Below are 18,218 nucleotides of genomic sequence, written 5' to 3' on the forward strand. Positions count from 1 at the left end.
CGAATCTGATTTATTTATCCTTCGCCAGATGCAGCTTTCAGCAGCACCATCTTCCCGAGAGTTCCTGTACCGATGCCGTTTACCCCGATGCTCATCTTCCCTCATGTTCTCCGACGCGGCTCCTACGCTGGATGTGACTGGGACACATACGACCAGCAAGCACATGATCCAACTTCGGAGTTTTTGGAGACACCGACGCTATTCGCCGTTCTATTGGAAAAGGACCCACCTCTTGGCGCTTATGATGACCTCGGGAGGCTGCTCCAATATTTCGGCTTCAGCCGAATTTCAAATACGAAAGCGCTGCCAGGTGTCCCCGAACAAGCATGGCGTTGTTTCCAAGTTTAGATGTTTAGAGCTCGTTGTGGGGAGACGGTTTGCGCGCTGGTACAACTAAACATGCCTGTACCATTGGCTGCAAACCGCTAGGATTTCAGAATGAACGCTCGCAACTTTCTATTTATTAGACGCCAAATCCGCCGACCAAATCGCGAAGCACAAAGTCTATCAATCACGTCTTGTTTGCAGAGTGTATAATGCCGTTTTCAGCGCGAACGTTTACTTTGAGCCGGTATAAATACTTTTGGTGGATACGCTATCTGGGCGGACAAATTTGTGAGAAGCGTTGCACACTCTCACACATTTACTAGTTCCAGAGCTCGTTATCACGCCCGAAACATGTCGCCAGGGTTAGCCACTGTGGTCAATGTTCTCAGAATGCCCCCTTTCATTGTGCACAGTTCGGATTAATCGAGTAACATACAGTCAGTCACAAGAAGGCCTGCTTTGGAAAAGAAGAAGGGTTCCAATTAAGGCCAGAGCGAGTGGCGTGATGCGCATTGCGGCAATCTATCCGATCAGATATGGAAGGTCGGCAGGGCTCTTGTTAAGATATGAATTCTGACAGGAACAGTAACACAGGATAGGCATTAGTGTGCCGTTTGTAGTCTTATTGACCACTCCCTACGACAATGCGATTTGTTCTCACCCGTTTTGCCCTGCACGGAGACGGTACTCTGCTTGTAGACGCCCACGTTGTTACATGACGATTCAAGTGTTCAATCAAACGAGAATCAATGGCAGCACTGGCGGCTCTCCGGACGCCCTCCACGTCTTAAGATAGAAGCTCGCTCTGTCTCGATATAGTTGTCTGTCGTTAAGATATGGCGCAAGCAATATTCAGAGAGATCCGGCATATCCGTGTCACTAATGACCGTGAACACAGCCGATTGGCGTATTCCCCACGTTACCCCATAAAGCACAATATAGCACTTCGGCCCCGCCATCAACGGCGGGTGTTAATGCGGGGGAACCTTCCCCACATCTTCCGCTGCGGACTACCATCTCTGCAATGATAGCTCTTGCAACGCGAGAACAAGGTTCTAATGAGCTGCAGGATTGCCATCTTTAGAAGTCCAAGCGGGAGGCCGTGGATTTCGGCTGACTCTCGGCATTGGAAGTTTGCCATATAGGTTTGGAGATCATCACATTCCAGCTGTGCATGTTCCTCCAGATTTGATGTTCCAACATCGTGGAGCCTCTCAAACTTATAACATCCGAGACGCTGCAATTGGGGAAGTGACAAGATCAAGATGCACTCTTTGGCTCTGATAGGTCTGGTAGGCTGCGGTCTCGTCGCCAACGTTATCCTCAGTATATACAAACACCTCTCATCCCCTCTGCGCTCCATTCCTGGACCATTCATCGCACGCTTTACAAATTTTTGGTATCTCTACCAACTGAGAGGAGGAAATTTTGAAGTTGTCAACCAAAGGCTACATGAGAAATACGGTATCCACTCCAGATGTATATGGTACTGAACATGTCAGCTCTGTTAACACGTAGACAGGTCCGATTGTCCGCTACGGACCAAACAGGTACAGTTTTGCAACCCTCGATGCTGGCAAAGCAATCTACGGCCACGGGACGTCTTTTCCAAAATCATCGTGGTACAATAGCTGGAGGGACCCGGGGACAGGAGTCTGGACACTTTTTACAGATCGAGACGTCAAGCGGCACGCTGGAAACCGGCGACTTTTCCAGAATACATACAGCATGTCGTCGCTGGTTTCATACGAACCGTACGTAGACGAGTGCGCAGATCTGTTCAGCACACGGCTCACTGAGATGGCGCAAGATGGAGTCAAGGTCAATATGGGACACTGGCTACAATGTTATGCTTTTGATGTGATCGGGTCAATTACATATTCCAAACGTCTGGGATTTCTGGACCAAGGGGACGACGTCGGTGGCGTGATCAATGCACTCGAGAATTTCCTCGGTTATGCGACGCTCACTGGCGTTTACGCGCACTTGCATCCATATCTGTTTGCACTGAAGAACTACATGGCGGGATCCAAGGGCGCGGGTCGCGCCTATGTGCAGAACTTTACCAAAGAGTGCATGGTTGAGCACCAAACGAATCCCAAAGCGCTCAGCACCAATGACAAGACCGATTTCGATCACGACGAGACGGAAGATGTCTCCGGGAAGGCAACCGACTTTCTCACCAAGTTCTTTTCTCGCCACACTCGTGATCCGGACACGTTCACTACTTACCACATCGCGGTTGGATGCGCTCAGAATATGGTGGCTGGGTCTGACACTACTGCGATCTCGCTCTCAGCCATCGTCTATTACTTACTCAAGAATCCGTCGTGCTTGCAGAAACTACGCGATGAGATCAGCGAGTTACAGGCCGAGGGCAAGGCCTCCGAGAAGTATGTGACATTCAAAGAGAGTCAGGAAATGCCGTATTTGCAGGCTACAATAAAAGAAGCGCTCCGACTGCATCCTGCCGCGGGCTTGCCACTGGAGAGAGTTGTCCCAGAAGGAGGCGCGACTATTAGTGGGAGGTTTTTCCCCGAAGGCGTACGTATAGTTCCAAGAGACTTACCAGCGGTGGGCTAACAGAGTTACGTCAAGTCCATCGTTGGCATTAACTGCTGGATCGAGCACCGTAACTCGCTCATTTTTGGCTCAGATGCCAATGAATTTCGCCCAGAGAGGTGGCTAACGGAGGATTCTGAGAAGCTTGCCTTCATGAACCGTCACTGGATGCCTGTGAGTTCTCACACCAACTATACTCCACTCCTTTGCTTTATTGAAGGCTGTCTATTTCCTGACATTAACATCCTTGTAGTTTGGCCTTGGTTCCCGGACGTGTATTGGCCGTCACATCTCCATGTTGGAGATTTCGAAACTTATCCCGCGCCTGGTACAGACCTTTGATTTCAGGCTTTCCGGTGATTTAGCACGATCTGATGTGTCGTGGTCGACTGACAACTACTGGTTTGTGAAACCAAAAGACTTTCTGGTGGAAGCGAAGTTACGTTAGTAATCAACAAATAAGCTGTGAACGGCGTACATGAAAGAAGGCAGCATTTGAGACCATGCTTCATCGGATACGAAGTCTGGATGTTGAACTTCTTAAGTGCGGGTGACGGTTAGCCAGGGGTGTGACAGGTGTCTGGGAGGATTGGGTTTCAGACACTGCCGTTGACGTGCAAGCTGCAGCTGGGTAGCACAAGGAAAATATGGCCAAGCTAAACCGACAGACCCGTCGAATGCAGTAGATACGAGAACGCAGAGTGTTACGCTTCATGTCCCAGGTTCATATACATATCAGCAGACCTGCTGATGCACAGGATTGGAGTCGTCTCAAAGATCGAGCAAAGTCATTCCAATAGTTCAGAACCGCATCCAAGTGATGTCCGCTTGCGCATGAAAGACTAGCAAACATGCGTGCCACTGTGCAAAATAGCCGAGAGTTCAGTGAAGAGCCGCTTTGACGTGGCAACAAGTGTAGTGCATTGCGCAACATCTCTCAAGCAATCATCTCCTGCGTACCACGTGATATCTGCATTCGGAAGACCTTTTCCCATTGACCGTCTTGCAAAAATGTTGTTGGTCCTTGATAGGTCTGACAGAAACAATTGTGGCAGTGAGCAATATCTCTTATCCGTACGAAAAACGGGTAGAAACCGGCACTGGACATGGTAGCTATCCGCATCTGACACTGGGTGCTGTTTAATATCATGCAACAATACATTTGGTGTAGTATGATATGCTTCTATGTTTAAAACAACCCATCTCCTCGGAATTAGCAGCTTCACCAGAAGTGACAACTATCCATACAAGCTGTACCTTGTTCTATTGCCTCAGATTAGCAACCGTATTAATGGCTAATCCTCTGGTCAACCTCCCAGCGACCCGCTCTACGGCGCCAAACACCGACTCGAGCAACTTCGTTGGCAGTATGCCGAGCCGACAAAGGATCTCGTCGAGGTTGCAACAATCCACCATTGCCCAGAACAGCAGGCTACGTCAGCTGTGGACGTCCCGATGGATCCATCCTCAGAGAAAGGCATACCTCCATGCCTTGGTTGACACGAGCAATTGCTGGTCACTCATACTCACCATTTTCTATATAAATGGTCTGGATCAAGCGCTGTGCAATGGCATTCCGCCAGGCGTGGAATTCTATAGGATTCACACGGCTGTAAGAGAACCAGGTTGTTGCATTCACGATGGGCGGGTATGATGACTAACAGTAGTCAGTGGCAAATCATTCTTGCAGCAGTCGTGGGCGGCTCGCTCGGCTCTCTTTTCAAGACGATTGGGGAATGGAACGAACAGATCCCTCGTCCGGGAAAGAACTTGGTCGTCGTAGGCCGCGTTCACCTGCCTTTGTGGTTGTACATGTGCCTTACGCTTGTCGGAACATTTACCCTTTCGTTTATGGCGAGCGGAGGCCTGAGAAAGATGCGCAGCTATGCACGGGCGGCGCAGGCTCCTAGTGAACAGTTTCCAACCAACTGGGCCTGGTATGGGGTTGTGACGGCGATATGTGATATCAGCCTATTAGCGGTGGCTGCTGATGCTATCATTCGGCACAAAATGATGGTCAGTCAGGAACGGGATGTTGTAGATGATACGGTCGATAAGCGGCCAGGGCAGTCAGGCTCGGCCTAACCAAAGGGGGTGTGTGGGTTCAAGGCCACGGAGCAAGTGCTGAGTATTTTGGAAGGGCAGCAGTCTCGGGTTCTCTCCTGTGGAAGGGTCGCGTTTGAAACTTTGGTCCAATTACTGAGTTGTAGCGAATGCTGAGCACAGTACGCAGTGTTACGGCTCGGAAGTTCCCTGTAACTCAAGTTAAACAGGACCCGTAGTGGCGATGACAGTGTGCAGACAGTGCATAATCAATACTTGATTACTGTCTCTTATCGGAGCTTCAATTATGTATGTAAGTTCGTTGACTGGAACCTGCAGCAGCTGATTTCCCTTGCAACTTGCGATCCAGGCATTCACATGCATTTCATTACTTCGGAGGTCTTAGGTTAGTTGGCAAGCACTTCCGGATCACCAGTTCACCTCCAACAGCCTGCTAGACCCGCTTTCACGCGTCGCAAATCCTCATCGACAACTTGCCGCATCTTCAACATCCCATCTGCATTTCGCAACATGGCGACAGAAGATGCCCGCTACCGGGCTTCGACGCAATATCGACTATGGTCGTTCACTCCTGCACAGTTGTCCTCTCTACGGAATGACAGCAACAGCCTTGCCAAGGCAGCAATTGCTGCAAGACTGCAGTCCTCGAACCCGCCTGTTGACCCGCTACCCGAGTTCCTGACGCCAGCCGAGGAGCTGTCTCTGCTCAACTTCTACACTGCCGAACTATTACGAGCCGCTGCTTTCCTCGAACTCCCAACCGAGATACGCGCAACTGCTGCTATCTTCCTGCGACGGTTCTATGTCACCAACAGTATTATGACCTATCCTCCGACTGAGCTGCTCAAGACATGCCTTTTTTTCGGCTGCAAGGCAGACGGCTACTACATGCGCCTTGCCAAATTCGCCGACAAGTTTCCAAACACAAGCGCCGAAGTCGTCTTGGCTGCCGAGTACATTCTATGCCAAGGCATTCGTTTCGCATTCGACGTCAAACACCCGTTCCGAGCTTTGGAGGGCACAATCATGGAGCTGAGAAGATTGGGCGATTTTGAGACGAAAAGAATAGACCGCGGCCATGGTCGGGCAAGAGAAATCCTCAAGTTCAGCCCTCTAGTCACGGACGCATACTTCCACTATACACCGAGTCAGATCATGCTCGCGGCTCTGGCAATGGCCGATGAGGGTATGGCTCAGCGCTTGTTAAGAGACGCATTCGCCGGCCAAGGCGAGGCCGCCAGAGATCAGGTCTGGAATGCCATTCAGTCATGCCGCGAGCTACTAGAGAAAGAACCGCCGGAAAAAACAAATGACCAGAATGTTGTAAGTTTGGACTTGAGAGAAGCAAGAAGAAAAAACCCTCTGGTGTACTGTTTGAGGTTAACACCAAGCAGCAGGAAACAAGTAAGGCCATGAAGCCGTTCGTCAGGAAGCTCAAGAAATGTCGCGATCCTGATCGAGTAGACCTTGTTGCGCTGCAGAAAGCTCGGCGTGAGCAAGCAGAAAAGAAGAAGCCGAAGCCCGCAAAGAAGGAAGACGCTTCAGTATTTGGCGCTACCCTGGTTGAACCAGATGCCAAACGACGAAAGACGACTGACGATCCATTCGGACCTCCCTTGGGTTAGGGCCAAGACCAACCCGGTAGACATCTATGAAGTAAACTCATCACTTGATTTAACATCCTTATTATCGGTTGTATTTTCGAATTGACTAGCTATGCTACGATTCTGCCTATGAAGCATCAGACTTCGGCGATCATATTACACCAGCTTCATGACTTCAGTATCTGTAGCTTGACTTGATTTTAGAAGGGCAGTCGCATCGACCACTGACTTTTATTAAAAGTCTCGCCAACCTAGCCCTATGAGATAGGTAGGCTTACACGAAATACGCTTGCGCCGTCGATGGGGTGAATTGGCTGCAGCGCATCGCATTAACCCAGGTGCTTTGCAGCTTGTGGCCGAGGCATATTCCCTCAGTCATCCGGCCGCCCAATCCTTCGATTGAGGTCTCCAGCGCTACCCAGGCCGCTACGCAGATTAGATTATCGAACGTATCATTGACAATCGAGACTTTTATACTCAATGCTCATGTATCCTTTATCTGTAATCGCCGGCGCAACTGGTATTATCGCGTTTTCGTTTCAAACAGCAGAGGTACTCCTGACAGGCGGTTCGCACGTCAATCATCAAAGCGAGGACGGCGAACGCATTGTATTAGGCTCCGCAATGTGACAACCCCGAACTTTTACATCTGCTCCTGAACCATGGTAGCAACATCAGCCTAGCAGATGAATCGGGATATATCCCCTCTACCTCGCTGCGTACAATGGTCATGTCGACATCACGAAGATCGTCTTAAGAATATGGCGCCGATCCAAGCTTAACAACAGCAGGAGGAGATACGCCTGCAATGGTGGTGCAGGAAGAAAGATACCCCGAAGTTGAGAGGTTGATTGAGCAAGTAGCTGGGTCCATGATACGTCAAATTTTTTTATTTTTTTTACACCCTCAGGACTGATTATGAATTCCTGACCAACGCTTTCTATATCGGTAGCGTATCATTGACGCTCAAACAAGATCCCAATCCAGGGCTTTGGATCCTACTCGTTGCATTCACTACATAGGCCTGCAACGGACTCGTCCCGCATTTCAGCCCTAAAACGAACGCCTTTGCGAACACGTCCGCCAAGTATGGACTCGTATGTGTGTTGTCCATCGGGAAAGCAGCATTCACGACATCGGCGCCGAGTAATTTCAGTGCTTGAGCATTGTAGCTGCTATGATCTACGTAGTAGATACCTGCATTAGGACCGCCTAGAGACGAGACGATATACCATGAGTAATAAGAGTACTTGGTCGGCGTCCAAGCGAATGAGCCGTCGGTGGTCAGATATGGATTTGTGGGCGTGGGCGGCGAGATAATAACTCGAGCGCCAAGGGAGAGGAAGATGGATGATGCGTTCTGGAGGTATGTGACATACGTCTGTACGATCTCAGTTTGATTGCTGTGATTATTGGTCAGCTATTGGTTGCATCTTCTGATACGGTTCCATATTTGGGGCGGCCTCAACTTGTAACTGCCGATGCAAGTTTCATTACCCATTCCAGGGCAGTCAACCCGGGACTTTGTATCGTTTGCAGGCACCGTTCCCTTTCCGTCATCTAGCACTCATATTAACCTCAATTCAGCCATCGTCTATCCAGGAAGGGAGTTTACCATCGTTATGGCCAAACTCGATTACGACCCAGTCTCCTGGTATGATCTTGTCTGCCACTGCCTGAAATCTGCCCTCTCGCGTAAATGTCCTCGCACTCCGTCCGGCATATGCCGAGTTGTTAATTCGGATTAGATCGGAATCGAAGGAGTAGTGCAAATATTGTCCAAACCCCTCCGTACCATTATGTCCTCCGCCCGGTGCCATCGTGCTATCGCCACATAGCCATACAGTATGGTTCTGCGAGGGCTCCGCAGCCGTGGACGGATATTTGGCCGCAGTCAACGGCAATAGCGATATCAGGTATAGGAACCTCATTGTACCACTAATATTTCATATACCGTCTATCACAGGTCCAGTATGAGTACCCAAGACTGAGCCGGTCCCGTCTGTCAAAAAGCAAGTTTATATATACTCTTGGCATGGCGACTTAGCATATCTTTCCCAATTCTTCCCTGTGGCCGGAACAAGGGGCAACTATGCGGATGAACTCCACTATCTCCGCAAAACTATATACGCAAAAATGCGGGGAATTAAAGCCACCATTCACGATACTCAACCAATTTGTGAACCAAGACGCTACGATTCGGGGCTCGGGGCAGCAATGAGCGAATATGTTGTTATTCGTTCAGAAAATCAAGGACTACTCGGCACGAGGCTGGTCGAAAACCTGTACTGAAGGCATCCCGATGACGAAACCACCACGTTCGTACATACCCTATCTCATACAGAAGTGCCAACCGTTCGCAGGTAGACGTGATGGAAACAGAGGTTTGTGTGCTTTGCCCGATTTACTAGGCAAACATAGCCACTAGTCCTGCAGCCACAGATGCGATGATCACTGAACCCTGCAGCCTGGAAGCTGAAGACTGCGACGTGCTGCTGCTACCGGGCTCAATGGAGTCTGCTCTGGCACAAGTCAACTGTACAGTAGGCTTTGTCCCGTCACTCGCATTGGCACGGTTGTTCCAGCCCCAGACGACGAGCACCGGCCAGATTTTCCTGGTGGCACTGTCGAATGCTGTGTTGTCGCTCGGCTCGTGGGCATCGGATGCTGTCACATAGATTTCCGTCCCGTTGAGATGGTCGATCGGGTACTCTGTGGTAGAAATGCCTCAGTTAACACGCTGGTCTCCCTCCAGAGATCGGAGGTGGATGACTTACGCTGCGTCGTCAAATTCGCCTGTTTTAGCGAGTTTCCGCAGCTCGAAGGCGTCGCTGGAAGTCTATAGCAATCTTGATCATGGGCGAACGCATCCGCATACACGCTCTGGATGTCTTCAATGCACTGCGCCGACAGTGAGCTGCATGTCCCGTTGTCTGCGGCCGAGGCGTCCTCCTCGGGCCCATCCGTCATGACGGTGACGCAGATCTTCCATGTCGTCTCCCCGGCATCTCTGGCGTCCGAAGAGCTCATGGCGCTGACGACGCTCTGGGGCGCACTCAGAAACAGACTGGTGCCCGTGAATACCTTGCCGCTCGCGCTCTTGTTGTTCAGGGTCTCCGAGTCGGGAATGTTGCCGGTCACGTTGACCGAGAGCTGCCAGCCGTGAATCTGCTCGCTCGGAAATCCTTGAGACAGGTCGAAACCCGTTATCGAGAAGTTCCCGGTGGCGTTGGGCTGTGCTAGATTTCTGTCCCAAGTGGTCTGGTCAAATTGGATTGCATTGCCTTGAACGATGGTTCCTTGCGCTGGCCATCCTGGAAGGGCTAGGACGGCTGTGGAGATACAAAGACCGATTGTAAAGATCGAGCGTCGCGTATGGTCTGCCATACTAGAAAAGAACAAATCGACGAAGGATCTATTGGGTTGGAGACAAGCTAATTGTGTTCCTGATATGACGTCCATGATCCTCATTTAAAGAAATCCACTGTAAGCCACATCTGAAGATCCGGGGTAGCTAGGTTTTACCCCAGATTTTTCGCTTCGGTCCGGCAGTATCATGCAAGAGCGCAGATCACCGGACAGGCTCGTGATGCATGACGTTGCGGCCAGAGGTGTCGTGAGCTGCAACAGGTTTAAGGGGTTGCACATCTATAGCTCGCTTGTCATACTAGTCATAATAAACAGCCAGCTGGTTGGCTGTGGGGACGCACACGAGGATGGCTTCGAATGCGGGGGGCTACGTTAGCTGTTTCACATTATTCCCGATTGACTCTGAATTTGAAGAGAGCGGGCATATTTGACCGTGACTGGTGCTTGCTCAGCTTCCTGTACGTAAGACGGCAATTTGTGTAGCGGGTTGTATGCAGTGGGATCGAAGATGGTCCGCAGCCAAGTACACAAATGCTATTGCAGGCACAATAACAACCATAATCAACCCATTGATGTGCGACGTGCCAAAAACGAACCACCCTCAACGAGCACAGTGGTTTTCGAATAGTAACGGAGTCTTTAATTATGGCATTGAATTACGAACATAAGTCTAGTGGACAGCCGGCTTGAGTGCCGTATACATCGCCGCCTACACCACCAAGCTGTAGAGCGGCGCCTATCACTCCACCCAGACCCTCTCCAGCAATAAGCCCAGCTGCCATGGCGTAGCAATATGTGTCGTAGCTCGCCCTCCTTCTATTCATCCACGTGTAACTTATTACCGCTCCCATCAAGGTCGCAGTGCTATAGTATGTTTGTGGTAGCACAAAGGCGACACCGACTGCCATCCAGTTTGGTAGATAAGACCGATACTTTTCTCTTTTGTCGTTCAGAAAAATGTGCTTGAGCACGACTTGTATAATCGCAATCGCTCCCAAGACGCATGAGAAGATTCCTGAGGAAACGGGTATATCCAGATCTCCTGTGACAGCTTGGGCAATAGCGCGCCACGCTGTAACCGAAGGGGCCGAGAAGGTACAGGTCCCAGGGTATTCGTCCGGGTGAATGATACACGGGTAAGCCGATGTGAACAGGACAAATACACCAGGAGCAATGAACATGGCAAAAATAGCGCCGATGACTTGGGCATAGAATTGCTTCTTGGGCGGAGTTCTCAGCAGGAAACCTGTACGGAAATCAGATGTTAATTCCTGCGCCATCTCAGCAGCACCCGAAGCGATACTTCCAGCCACAAGGTTGACCGTCTGCGCTTGAGGAATTGTGAGCCCTTGGCCAGAAGTAATGCCTCCAAAAACAAGCTGCGCGGCGTTAGCACTAGCTGTCAGAGGAGCGATGTCGGTCACTCCAGCTCCGTGGATGCCCAAGAAGGCGAAGAAAACGGCCAGTATAGAGGCGACTATTGCGAGTCCAGCATTCACATTGAATTGAACTTCCGAGATGATGCAAGCAACGACCACCATAGCCAGGGCTCCGCTGGCCCAAATCCAGTTGGGCACCTGATCCTTGGGTTCGGCCGGGTCTTCGGTTTTGAAGATGTTCTCATTGAACATAGTTGCAGGGCGGGGCGAAGCATTACGTGGTAGATAGGTCTTACTTCGACCGCCTCTCTTCCGCATCACGTTGATTGATGTGTTCTTCCAGGCGTACTTAATGCCGTAATAGAAGATTCGCCAGTGGACCAGAAGTTCAGCAACTGAGCAGCACACCAGCACCGTAACGCCTGGCCACAAAAACCAATAACGGGGTGAGGGCACATATCCGTTCTCGTCCACGCCATTCAACGAGGTAAACGTGACAGCTTCGTGCCATCGTTCGCTTTCAGGTGCTAACGCTGTGCCAATGCAGATACCGTGGTGGACTAGAATCGGCCCAAGTATGCCCCATGCGAACAGCGTACCGCAGAACATGGAGACTGCTGTGTTCATGCCCACTAACATGCCGCTTCCAATGAAAGCTGGTGTCCATTCTATCAACCAACCCCAATTTTCGACATAAATCGCCGCGTTATTGTAATTTCCCCATATAAAAAACCAGGTGAATATATGCCAGTCGTATAGAATACCGATCGCGTAATAGGAAACAACCCGTTGGACGAATGCGCCGAGGAACGTGAAAGACAAAGCTTTGATCCGTCTCATAGCTTGGACGCCTTCACTGTGAGCGGCATGCATAGCTTGGATGGTGACAGCGGTAGCCGTTGGGGTCGGGAAGACGAGTCGTAATTCTCGTGCCATGTTGACAATGAAGAATTTGCGAAGCGGAATGGCGAAGCAAAGCCCAAAGAATGAGCAAACGAGGGTCAGTGTGATGATTTTCGAGAAGTCGTTGGCCGGATTTTCAGACAGCAAGTCGAGTTGGTACATTGCGGGAAGCCCTGCAGTGAACAATCCTCCGAGGCCACCCGCGCCAGCTGAGGTCGCTTGAATGATTGCATTCTCCTTTGGCCCAAAAGGGCTTCCAAGAAAAGGGACGCCCGGAAAGACTTTCGTGAGTAGCTTGACAATTCCAAAGCCAAATATGGCTCCAAACATGGATGCACCGAACAAGAAACCCGTTTTCAATCCGAGATAAATGTTGGAAGCGTTAACCAACGATCCGAGTATGACTCCAACCACAATCGCGCGCACCGTCAACGGGTTTTCCTCCTCGGCCACGCCTTCGATGTTTGGCAGAGGCTGATAAAGGTCGAAAATTTGAGGTGTAACATCCTGGGTGGGTTTGACATCTCCCAATTCTATTTCGATGGTGTCGGTTCTGGACGTGGTGGCGTCCGGAGGCACTTCCTCAGAATATCGCGGTCCCGCCATGATCGGTTGAGGTTCCAGAAGAATTACAAACGTAACAAAACACGAGGGGCATGTGGGAACGCTTGAATCTTAAACTACCCGATCGACATGATGTACCTGCCAACGTTGGGGCAGCCTTACCTTCAGCTCCGTGCGTTATGGGCCTGCTGACCTCCAACTGCTGACAGAATATGGGGAATTGTGGAATTAGTATATGACGAAGCACCAATTAAGTTCAACTCGCGATGTAGAATATGATAAATGTTGCCTCAGAGGCGGCAGCTATACGTGGGAAAGGCCGAGTCCAGGAAGATGCCCGGCCATGGGACGGTGGAAATTCTTTCGGTTTCGCTTGAAGCCAAGAGTCTTCACCTTGGCACGATGAAGACTATGCATCCCAGAGATTGTGACTTGCTACTGAGAAGGGTGAGGCATTGAATAACCGTAAAAGGAGAAGTCGCCAAGATTGTTTGGACATTGTCTGAATGTTGATTCGCGTGAATTGCTACTGTGGACGGAACTCGGCAGGGCGTCCGCATAGTGGCCCTTGATCAAGTGCCGAAAAGCCGGTGGGAAAGAGTGGATCATGTCCAAGAAGGGCTTCAAGGGATGCCGTGTTCCGGTAAGGCTGATTTGTGACTATGATATGCATCGTTGAATATATCTGCGCTTGAGAACGGATAGCGCGAGATCGATGACATTGAGTTCATGAATGTAACGTTCCAAGGCGCAGCTAAAATATTAAAAAGGTTATTAACCAAGGAGAAGCTTTCCCGTGGCAGCGTGGGTCGATTGAAGCGGGGGTCGAATTCGGCGACTCCCGTAGGGTCGCCGAACGTCACGATTGAATCAAATCTTTAGACGTCAACCTTTTGACAGACCATTGCCCTACCATGGCTAAATATAGACCTAATAGCGCAGGCTGGCATATTTGGATTAAGTTTTGGTTTCACACAAGCCTATATGTCTTCTGTTAACATGCCGTCGAGAAGGACTGAGCCTAAGCTCACAGTGATCGAGCTGTCGGTCGAGGAACTGGCATGCAAGAAGATGGGATCTCACAACCTGCAAGCTGCGGTTGAGGCCTTACATCGCGACGGAATCGTTGCATTGAAAAACGCCGTTAATGTGGAACACTTGGACAAGTTAAATGCTCGAATGGTGCCGGAAGCCAAGGAACTCTATGCCAGGCCTACGACGCACCGCAATTTTGGCAACGATACAGGAAACATCCAACAGGAACCGGTCTTGGAAAATGAGTACATCTTTGGAGATGTTATCGCGAACCCTTGGGCAACCGATGTTATTCAGTGCATGCTTGGACCTAAACCGACCGTACGATTTTACTCTGCGAACACTGCTTTCAAGGCGAGTGGAAGACAGCCGGCACACATCGACATCACTTTTGACTTTCCAAAAATCCCTTTTGGATATTGTGTCAATATCAGTCTGGTCGATATATCTGCTGAAAACGGGTCCACGGAGGTTTGGCTAGGCAGCCATGCAAACACAGATAACCAGGTTCTTAACCGATTCGAAGTCATCCGGGAGGACCTGCTGGCAGAACGTCGCAAGATCAGCCCTCCAGTTCAACCTGCGCTTCCGAAAGGGTCACTTATCATTCGTGATTTCAGGCTGTGGCATGCTGGGAGTAAGCAAGTTTCGCGATAATCTTTTTCTGCCCTTTTCAGCAGATCCATGGACGGTATACTGTCCTCAAAGGCTGTTTCAAAATACTCCCGAAGACTCCCGACCCATCATGAAGACGTAACTCCTGACTCCAAATGCTATAGTGCCAAACAAAACAGACAAGCCCCGGGTTATGCTTGTCTCTGTACAGTTTCCATCCTGGTACCGGAGCAATCTGAAAATGAAGCTACCAGCCAATATGAAAGATAGGATCAATTGGGGGGACTTAGCACCATGCGTAGACTGGCAGCCAGATGGTTACGATTATCTCCAGGGTGTACACGACCACGACTTCGCATTATTACCGTGATTACTTCGAGCTTCATTGACTTCCCCTGGGTATAGGCATATACGACTACAGGACAAATCAAGGGCTGAATTTCGTGCGCCTTCCAGCTTCCTGCCGACAGGAAGCTGTCGGACACGACCAGACACTGGATGACTATTTTTCTCCATGGTGGGCTTGTAACTGAGCAGGGCATGAGTCGGGAGAAAGATATGAACAATAGAATATGATCTCAACGGTTGTATTGTTAAGGTCATCACAGTGAACTCGGCGGGCGGCGGATCTCAACAGCGCCGCACAGGTCTTCAGTCCCCACTTCCTTTATCTCCTCTCAAATAAGTTTCAAGCTCCAAATGATTCCTCTATTTCATCCAGCACCATGATATCCCCCTAGGACATTGATGAGGATTATACATCTGGATACCAACTCCTTTAATAGATAGTATTAGCCTTTCCCGGATAGTGACCCCACAGGTGTACCATAATGTCATCCGATGCTGTTGGAAACAAAACCAGAATGCTAGTGCTGTTACCATCCTCAACTCATTAATGATTCATTTGTGAGTAGTGTATAACGCTTATATTCAGTGACCTTAATATGGAGTGAAGTTGTGGCCTGGAGATAAAGTATCGACGCTGTATGATCAAGTAGTCCTTCAGGTATGCATTGCTCAGTCAGTGTAAGACCATGCGCAGAAGCACTCTATGAGATATTACATGAACACTAAGGGTTATAAATTTGCGTAGTAATCCTGGTATATATCCGCACTTATGCAACCCAGTCTCCCGAGCTTAGTTTTCGTTCGGCCTTCCAATTTCTTCTCCAGATTTCTGTGCATCATTTACTTTTCCGTTACTTTCCTTCTCTGCCACCGCACCACGATTTCCAGCCCTCCGAACCTCTAGCTGGGTTGTATGGGAAAGTCTCGGCCTGCGTTTAGTAGCAATATCGATTCTATTCATTGCCTTAGATTTGGGCGACAGGTTTCGCTTCTATAAGTCATATGACTCAACGACAAATTGACGATTACATGACTTCTGCGCCACGAAATCGTGAGCTGTGGTAACTTGGGCTAAATTCGTATTTACCATTGAGTATATATAGAGTGATGTGGTCGCAATACCAAAGCTGTCAATATTTGGCGCCATATTGGCGCTCATTCACTAGAGGACCGTATTGACTCGCGACTCAAGCTATAGTAATTAGTGCAAGCACAACCGGAATTGTTGGTATCATCACTTTTCTCGCTTCCTTTCGACCATTTTCATCAAGACAGAATGCGGTCCCTTTTGCTTCCAACTGCGTCGACTCACTGCCAATCTAGTCCGGGCTGAGTGTGCCAAACATCGTAACGGACGTAATTACCGTAGTGTTACCGCTGCCAATTGTTCGGAACCTACGCATCCATGCATCTTAAGAGATGTATTCTAGTTATCTGTATTGTAAACTTGATCTGCGTCTCAACATTTCGTTGCACGTTTATGAAAGTATATAAATTGATTCATGTTTAACTTTCCTGATTTATTGTAATAAACAGTAACACCAGTCATATTTACTCCACATAAATTATGAAGAAAGCACATATTAGAATACTTCTCAGGGCAATGTTTTAGACATAGCTAAGCCTAAATTGAACGGTATTCTAAGGCCAAAAGTTAGTTCTATAATGCCGGGAAGCTTCGATTCCTTAGATCGATTCATTTAAATAAGCATACAACGACTTTTCATCGATAACTTCATAACTTGAATGACTAGTTAGTCATCTTTGACCTAATATAAATATTAATAAAGGATAGACGGATTGACATTAACAAATACATCTTCTGGACTGTATATTTTAAAGAAAGTGCTCGTGTGGTTTGTCCTTCGATACGCACGGCAAGGCAGCAGCACCAATCTACCAATCATCTAACTTATCAAACATCCAAGAAGCGACCACATCAGAATACTCAACGGAGCATCTCACACCTTTTGAATCAGGAATAACTCCCCGGATGCATCACTGGTCATATACAGTCGACCAGCTGCATCAAAGTAAAGACCAACTGGTCGAGCACATGTTGTGGCAGAGCATGTCGGACCATTTGACTTTGACGGAGTGAAGACCTTGACATATCCGACCTTGTTCAGGGGCGAGGCTGGAGCGTAAGAGCCGTCACTGGCCTTTGTGAAGGGTACGCGTACAAGGCCGTAGCCGGTGGGAGGAGATCGATTCCAAGCGCCGTGAAGTGTTACATAGAGGTTTGAAAAAGTACTGTCGAATTTGGCATCCAAAGGTGCGGAGTGGGCTGGGAAAATGAGGCGCGGTGCTACGGATTTCTGCTTGCAGTACGAGTCGTTGATGGTACTGGTTGGTGCCTGTACGAATTGATCGCCCAAGGAGAAAGTGGTGGTATCCTTGAATTGGCTCGGGTCGCCGACTGTGAAGCAAGTCGGATATCCGTACCAGTTATTATTCGGCTTGCTCACATTTCCTAAGAAGTTGAGTTCCTCTGCAGGGTTGTTCAGATGTATATCAGTCGTAACACCATTGACGGTGCGCACGAAATTGTCACCACTGTTTTCAACGCCCCACAACCTAATAATTGGTTAGCTGAGTTCCTAAACAAAGTTTGGGGCCTACTCACATTCCTTGTCCATCGAAAGCAAGGCCGACTTCGTTCCGGAGGCCATATCCAGCATTATAGCCTTGCGAGACATAGTTGTACCCGCCTGAGGGCACAGAGTTGAGATCAAAGACCTTAACGATCGCTCTAGCCACACTTGGGTCAATAGACGCGGCGTCAATGTTTTCGCTCGAGCCCTGCGACACAACGAGGAGATTTGGGGCCTTCGGCGATATCACCAATGTCCTTGTTGAGTGGCCCCCCGGGTTCATGCCCGTAACAACAGTGGTGCGGGTGCTGCCAATTGCTCCGGTAGTGGGATTGTATGACCATCTGAAGGCGTCAGTGGAACTGCTGGCATACAGCTTTGTTCCGTCGGGGCTGAGATAGATGCCATGGTTCAAGGAGGTCAAGCTCAGCAGGGTGACGCTCTTCGTGATGCAGCCAGCAGAATCGACAGTGTGCTGACTGATTCCCTTACCACGCTCGAGGATGAGAATGCGACCAGCCTTGTCTAGTGTGAGGCCGCGAGGATTCGTCAAACCCCCGGCGACCTTCTTTGCCTTATATGCAGGATCTGTCGCAAATGCATATCGAGGAGCGGCAACACCTGGACAGCTTTGACTACTGACTAAGATATTCACCGTCAGAAACCTATGATTCTAGTAAGAAAAATGGGACACTTGATCTTACCAAGCCCAAGCATGGCCGATGCCAACGTGATATATAGGAAGTGCATGTCTACCAAAGACTTGCAACGCAAGTAAGCCTCAGTAGTGTTTAATATGTTAACAGTAAGAATAACACACTACCTTAAGAACAAAATAATTGACTTATGAAAGA

At 49.3% G+C, this 18,218-nt stretch overlaps 8 protein-coding genes across 8 annotated transcripts; 4 read left to right on the plus strand and 4 right to left on the minus strand.

The window, feature by feature from the left end:
* The first annotated feature begins 1,439 nt into the window (after positions 1–1,439).
* BKA67DRAFT_229021 (cytochrome P450) lies at positions 1,440–3,475 on the plus strand. The gene is made up of 4 exons (XM_046095622.1): positions 1,440–1,791; positions 1,850–2,871; positions 2,926–3,063; positions 3,143–3,475. Exons 1-4 carry the CDS (start codon positions 1,593–1,595, stop codon positions 3,335–3,337), a joined length of 1,554 nt encoding a protein of 517 aa, XP_045959471.1. The 5' UTR covers positions 1,440–1,592; the 3' UTR covers positions 3,338–3,475.
* Positions 3,476–3,915: 440 nt separating this feature from the next.
* BKA67DRAFT_690032 (uncharacterized protein) lies at positions 3,916–4,974 on the plus strand (the record flags this gene model as incomplete). The annotated part of the gene is made up of 2 exons (XM_046109121.1): positions 3,916–4,501; positions 4,561–4,974. The coding sequence occupies exons 1-2, from the start codon at positions 4,067–4,069 to the stop codon at positions 4,972–4,974; spliced, it is 849 nt and encodes a 282-aa protein (XP_045959472.1). The 5' UTR covers positions 3,916–4,066.
* Positions 4,975–5,463: 489 nt separating this feature from the next.
* BKA67DRAFT_657158 (cyclin-like protein) lies at positions 5,464–6,578 on the plus strand (the record flags this gene model as incomplete). The annotated part of the gene is made up of 2 exons (XM_046107068.1): positions 5,464–6,276; positions 6,348–6,578. 2 exons carry the CDS (start codon positions 5,464–5,466, stop codon positions 6,576–6,578), a joined length of 1,044 nt encoding a protein of 347 aa, XP_045959473.1.
* Positions 6,579–7,497: 919 nt separating this feature from the next.
* On the minus strand, positions 7,498–8,488 carry BKA67DRAFT_534142 (SGNH hydrolase-type esterase domain-containing protein; the record flags this gene model as incomplete). Its single annotated transcript, XM_046099811.1, has 3 exons — positions 7,498–7,739; positions 7,937–7,960; positions 8,173–8,488. 3 exons carry the CDS (start codon positions 8,486–8,488, stop codon positions 7,498–7,500), a joined length of 582 nt encoding a protein of 193 aa, XP_045959474.1.
* A 476-nt stretch (positions 8,489–8,964) lies between these two features.
* BKA67DRAFT_534143 (uncharacterized protein) lies at positions 8,965–9,944 on the minus strand (the record flags this gene model as incomplete). The annotated part of the gene is made up of 2 exons (XM_046099812.1): positions 8,965–9,269; positions 9,335–9,944. 2 exons carry the CDS (start codon positions 9,942–9,944, stop codon positions 8,965–8,967), a joined length of 915 nt encoding a protein of 304 aa, XP_045959475.1.
* A 638-nt stretch (positions 9,945–10,582) lies between these two features.
* BKA67DRAFT_591691 (OPT oligopeptide transporter protein-domain-containing protein) lies at positions 10,583–12,866 on the minus strand (the record flags this gene model as incomplete). The annotated part of the gene is made up of 2 exons (XM_046104748.1): positions 10,583–12,715; positions 12,846–12,866. The coding sequence occupies 2 exons, from the start codon at positions 12,864–12,866 to the stop codon at positions 10,583–10,585; spliced, it is 2,154 nt and encodes a 717-aa protein (XP_045959476.1).
* Positions 12,867–13,756: 890 nt separating this feature from the next.
* Positions 13,757–14,792, plus strand: BKA67DRAFT_534145 (uncharacterized protein; the record flags this gene model as incomplete). Its single annotated transcript, XM_046099813.1, has 2 exons — positions 13,757–14,444; positions 14,587–14,792. The coding sequence occupies 2 exons, from the start codon at positions 13,757–13,759 to the stop codon at positions 14,790–14,792; spliced, it is 894 nt and encodes a 297-aa protein (XP_045959477.1).
* Positions 14,793–16,543: 1,751 nt separating this feature from the next.
* On the minus strand, positions 16,544–18,180 carry BKA67DRAFT_690037 (uncharacterized protein). Its single transcript, XM_046109122.1, has 3 exons — positions 18,069–18,180; positions 17,397–18,006; positions 16,544–17,347 (listed from the first exon to the last, which is right to left on the minus strand). The coding sequence occupies exons 1-3, from the start codon at positions 18,112–18,114 to the stop codon at positions 16,732–16,734; spliced, it is 1,272 nt and encodes a 423-aa protein (XP_045959478.1). The 5' UTR covers positions 18,115–18,180; the 3' UTR covers positions 16,544–16,731.
* Between the last annotated feature and the right edge of the window lie 38 nt (positions 18,181–18,218).

This window comes from Truncatella angustata, assembly GCF_020726525.1.
Source record: "Truncatella angustata strain MPI-SDFR-AT-0073 chromosome Unknown BKA67scaffold_3, whole genome shotgun sequence".
NCBI classification, from domain to species: domain Eukaryota; kingdom Fungi; phylum Ascomycota; class Sordariomycetes; order Amphisphaeriales; family Sporocadaceae; genus Truncatella; species Truncatella angustata.

Coding starts and splice junctions, on each gene's coding strand:
- BKA67DRAFT_229021 (XM_046095622.1), top strand. CDS start 1,593: ATGCACTCTTTGGCTCTGATAGGTCTGGTAGGCTGCGGTCTCGTCGCC. Junction 1,792..1,849: donor AAGGCTACATGAGAAATACG/GTATCCACTCCA, acceptor ACACGTAGACAG/GTCCGATTGTCCGCTACGGA. Junction 3,064..3,142: donor TGAACCGTCACTGGATGCCT/GTGAGTTCTCAC, acceptor ACATCCTTGTAG/TTTGGCCTTGGTTCCCGGAC.
- BKA67DRAFT_690037 (XM_046109122.1), bottom strand. CDS start 18,114: ATGCACTTCCTATATATCACGTTGGCATCGGCCATGCTTGGGCTTG. Junction 18,007..18,068: donor ATCGGCCATGCTTGGGCTTG/GTAAGATCAAGT, acceptor TGAATATCTTAG/TCAGTAGTCAAAGCTGTCCA. Junction 17,348..17,396: donor GCTTTCGATGGACAAGGAAT/GTGAGTAGGCCC, acceptor ACCAATTATTAG/GTTGTGGGGCGTTGAAAACA.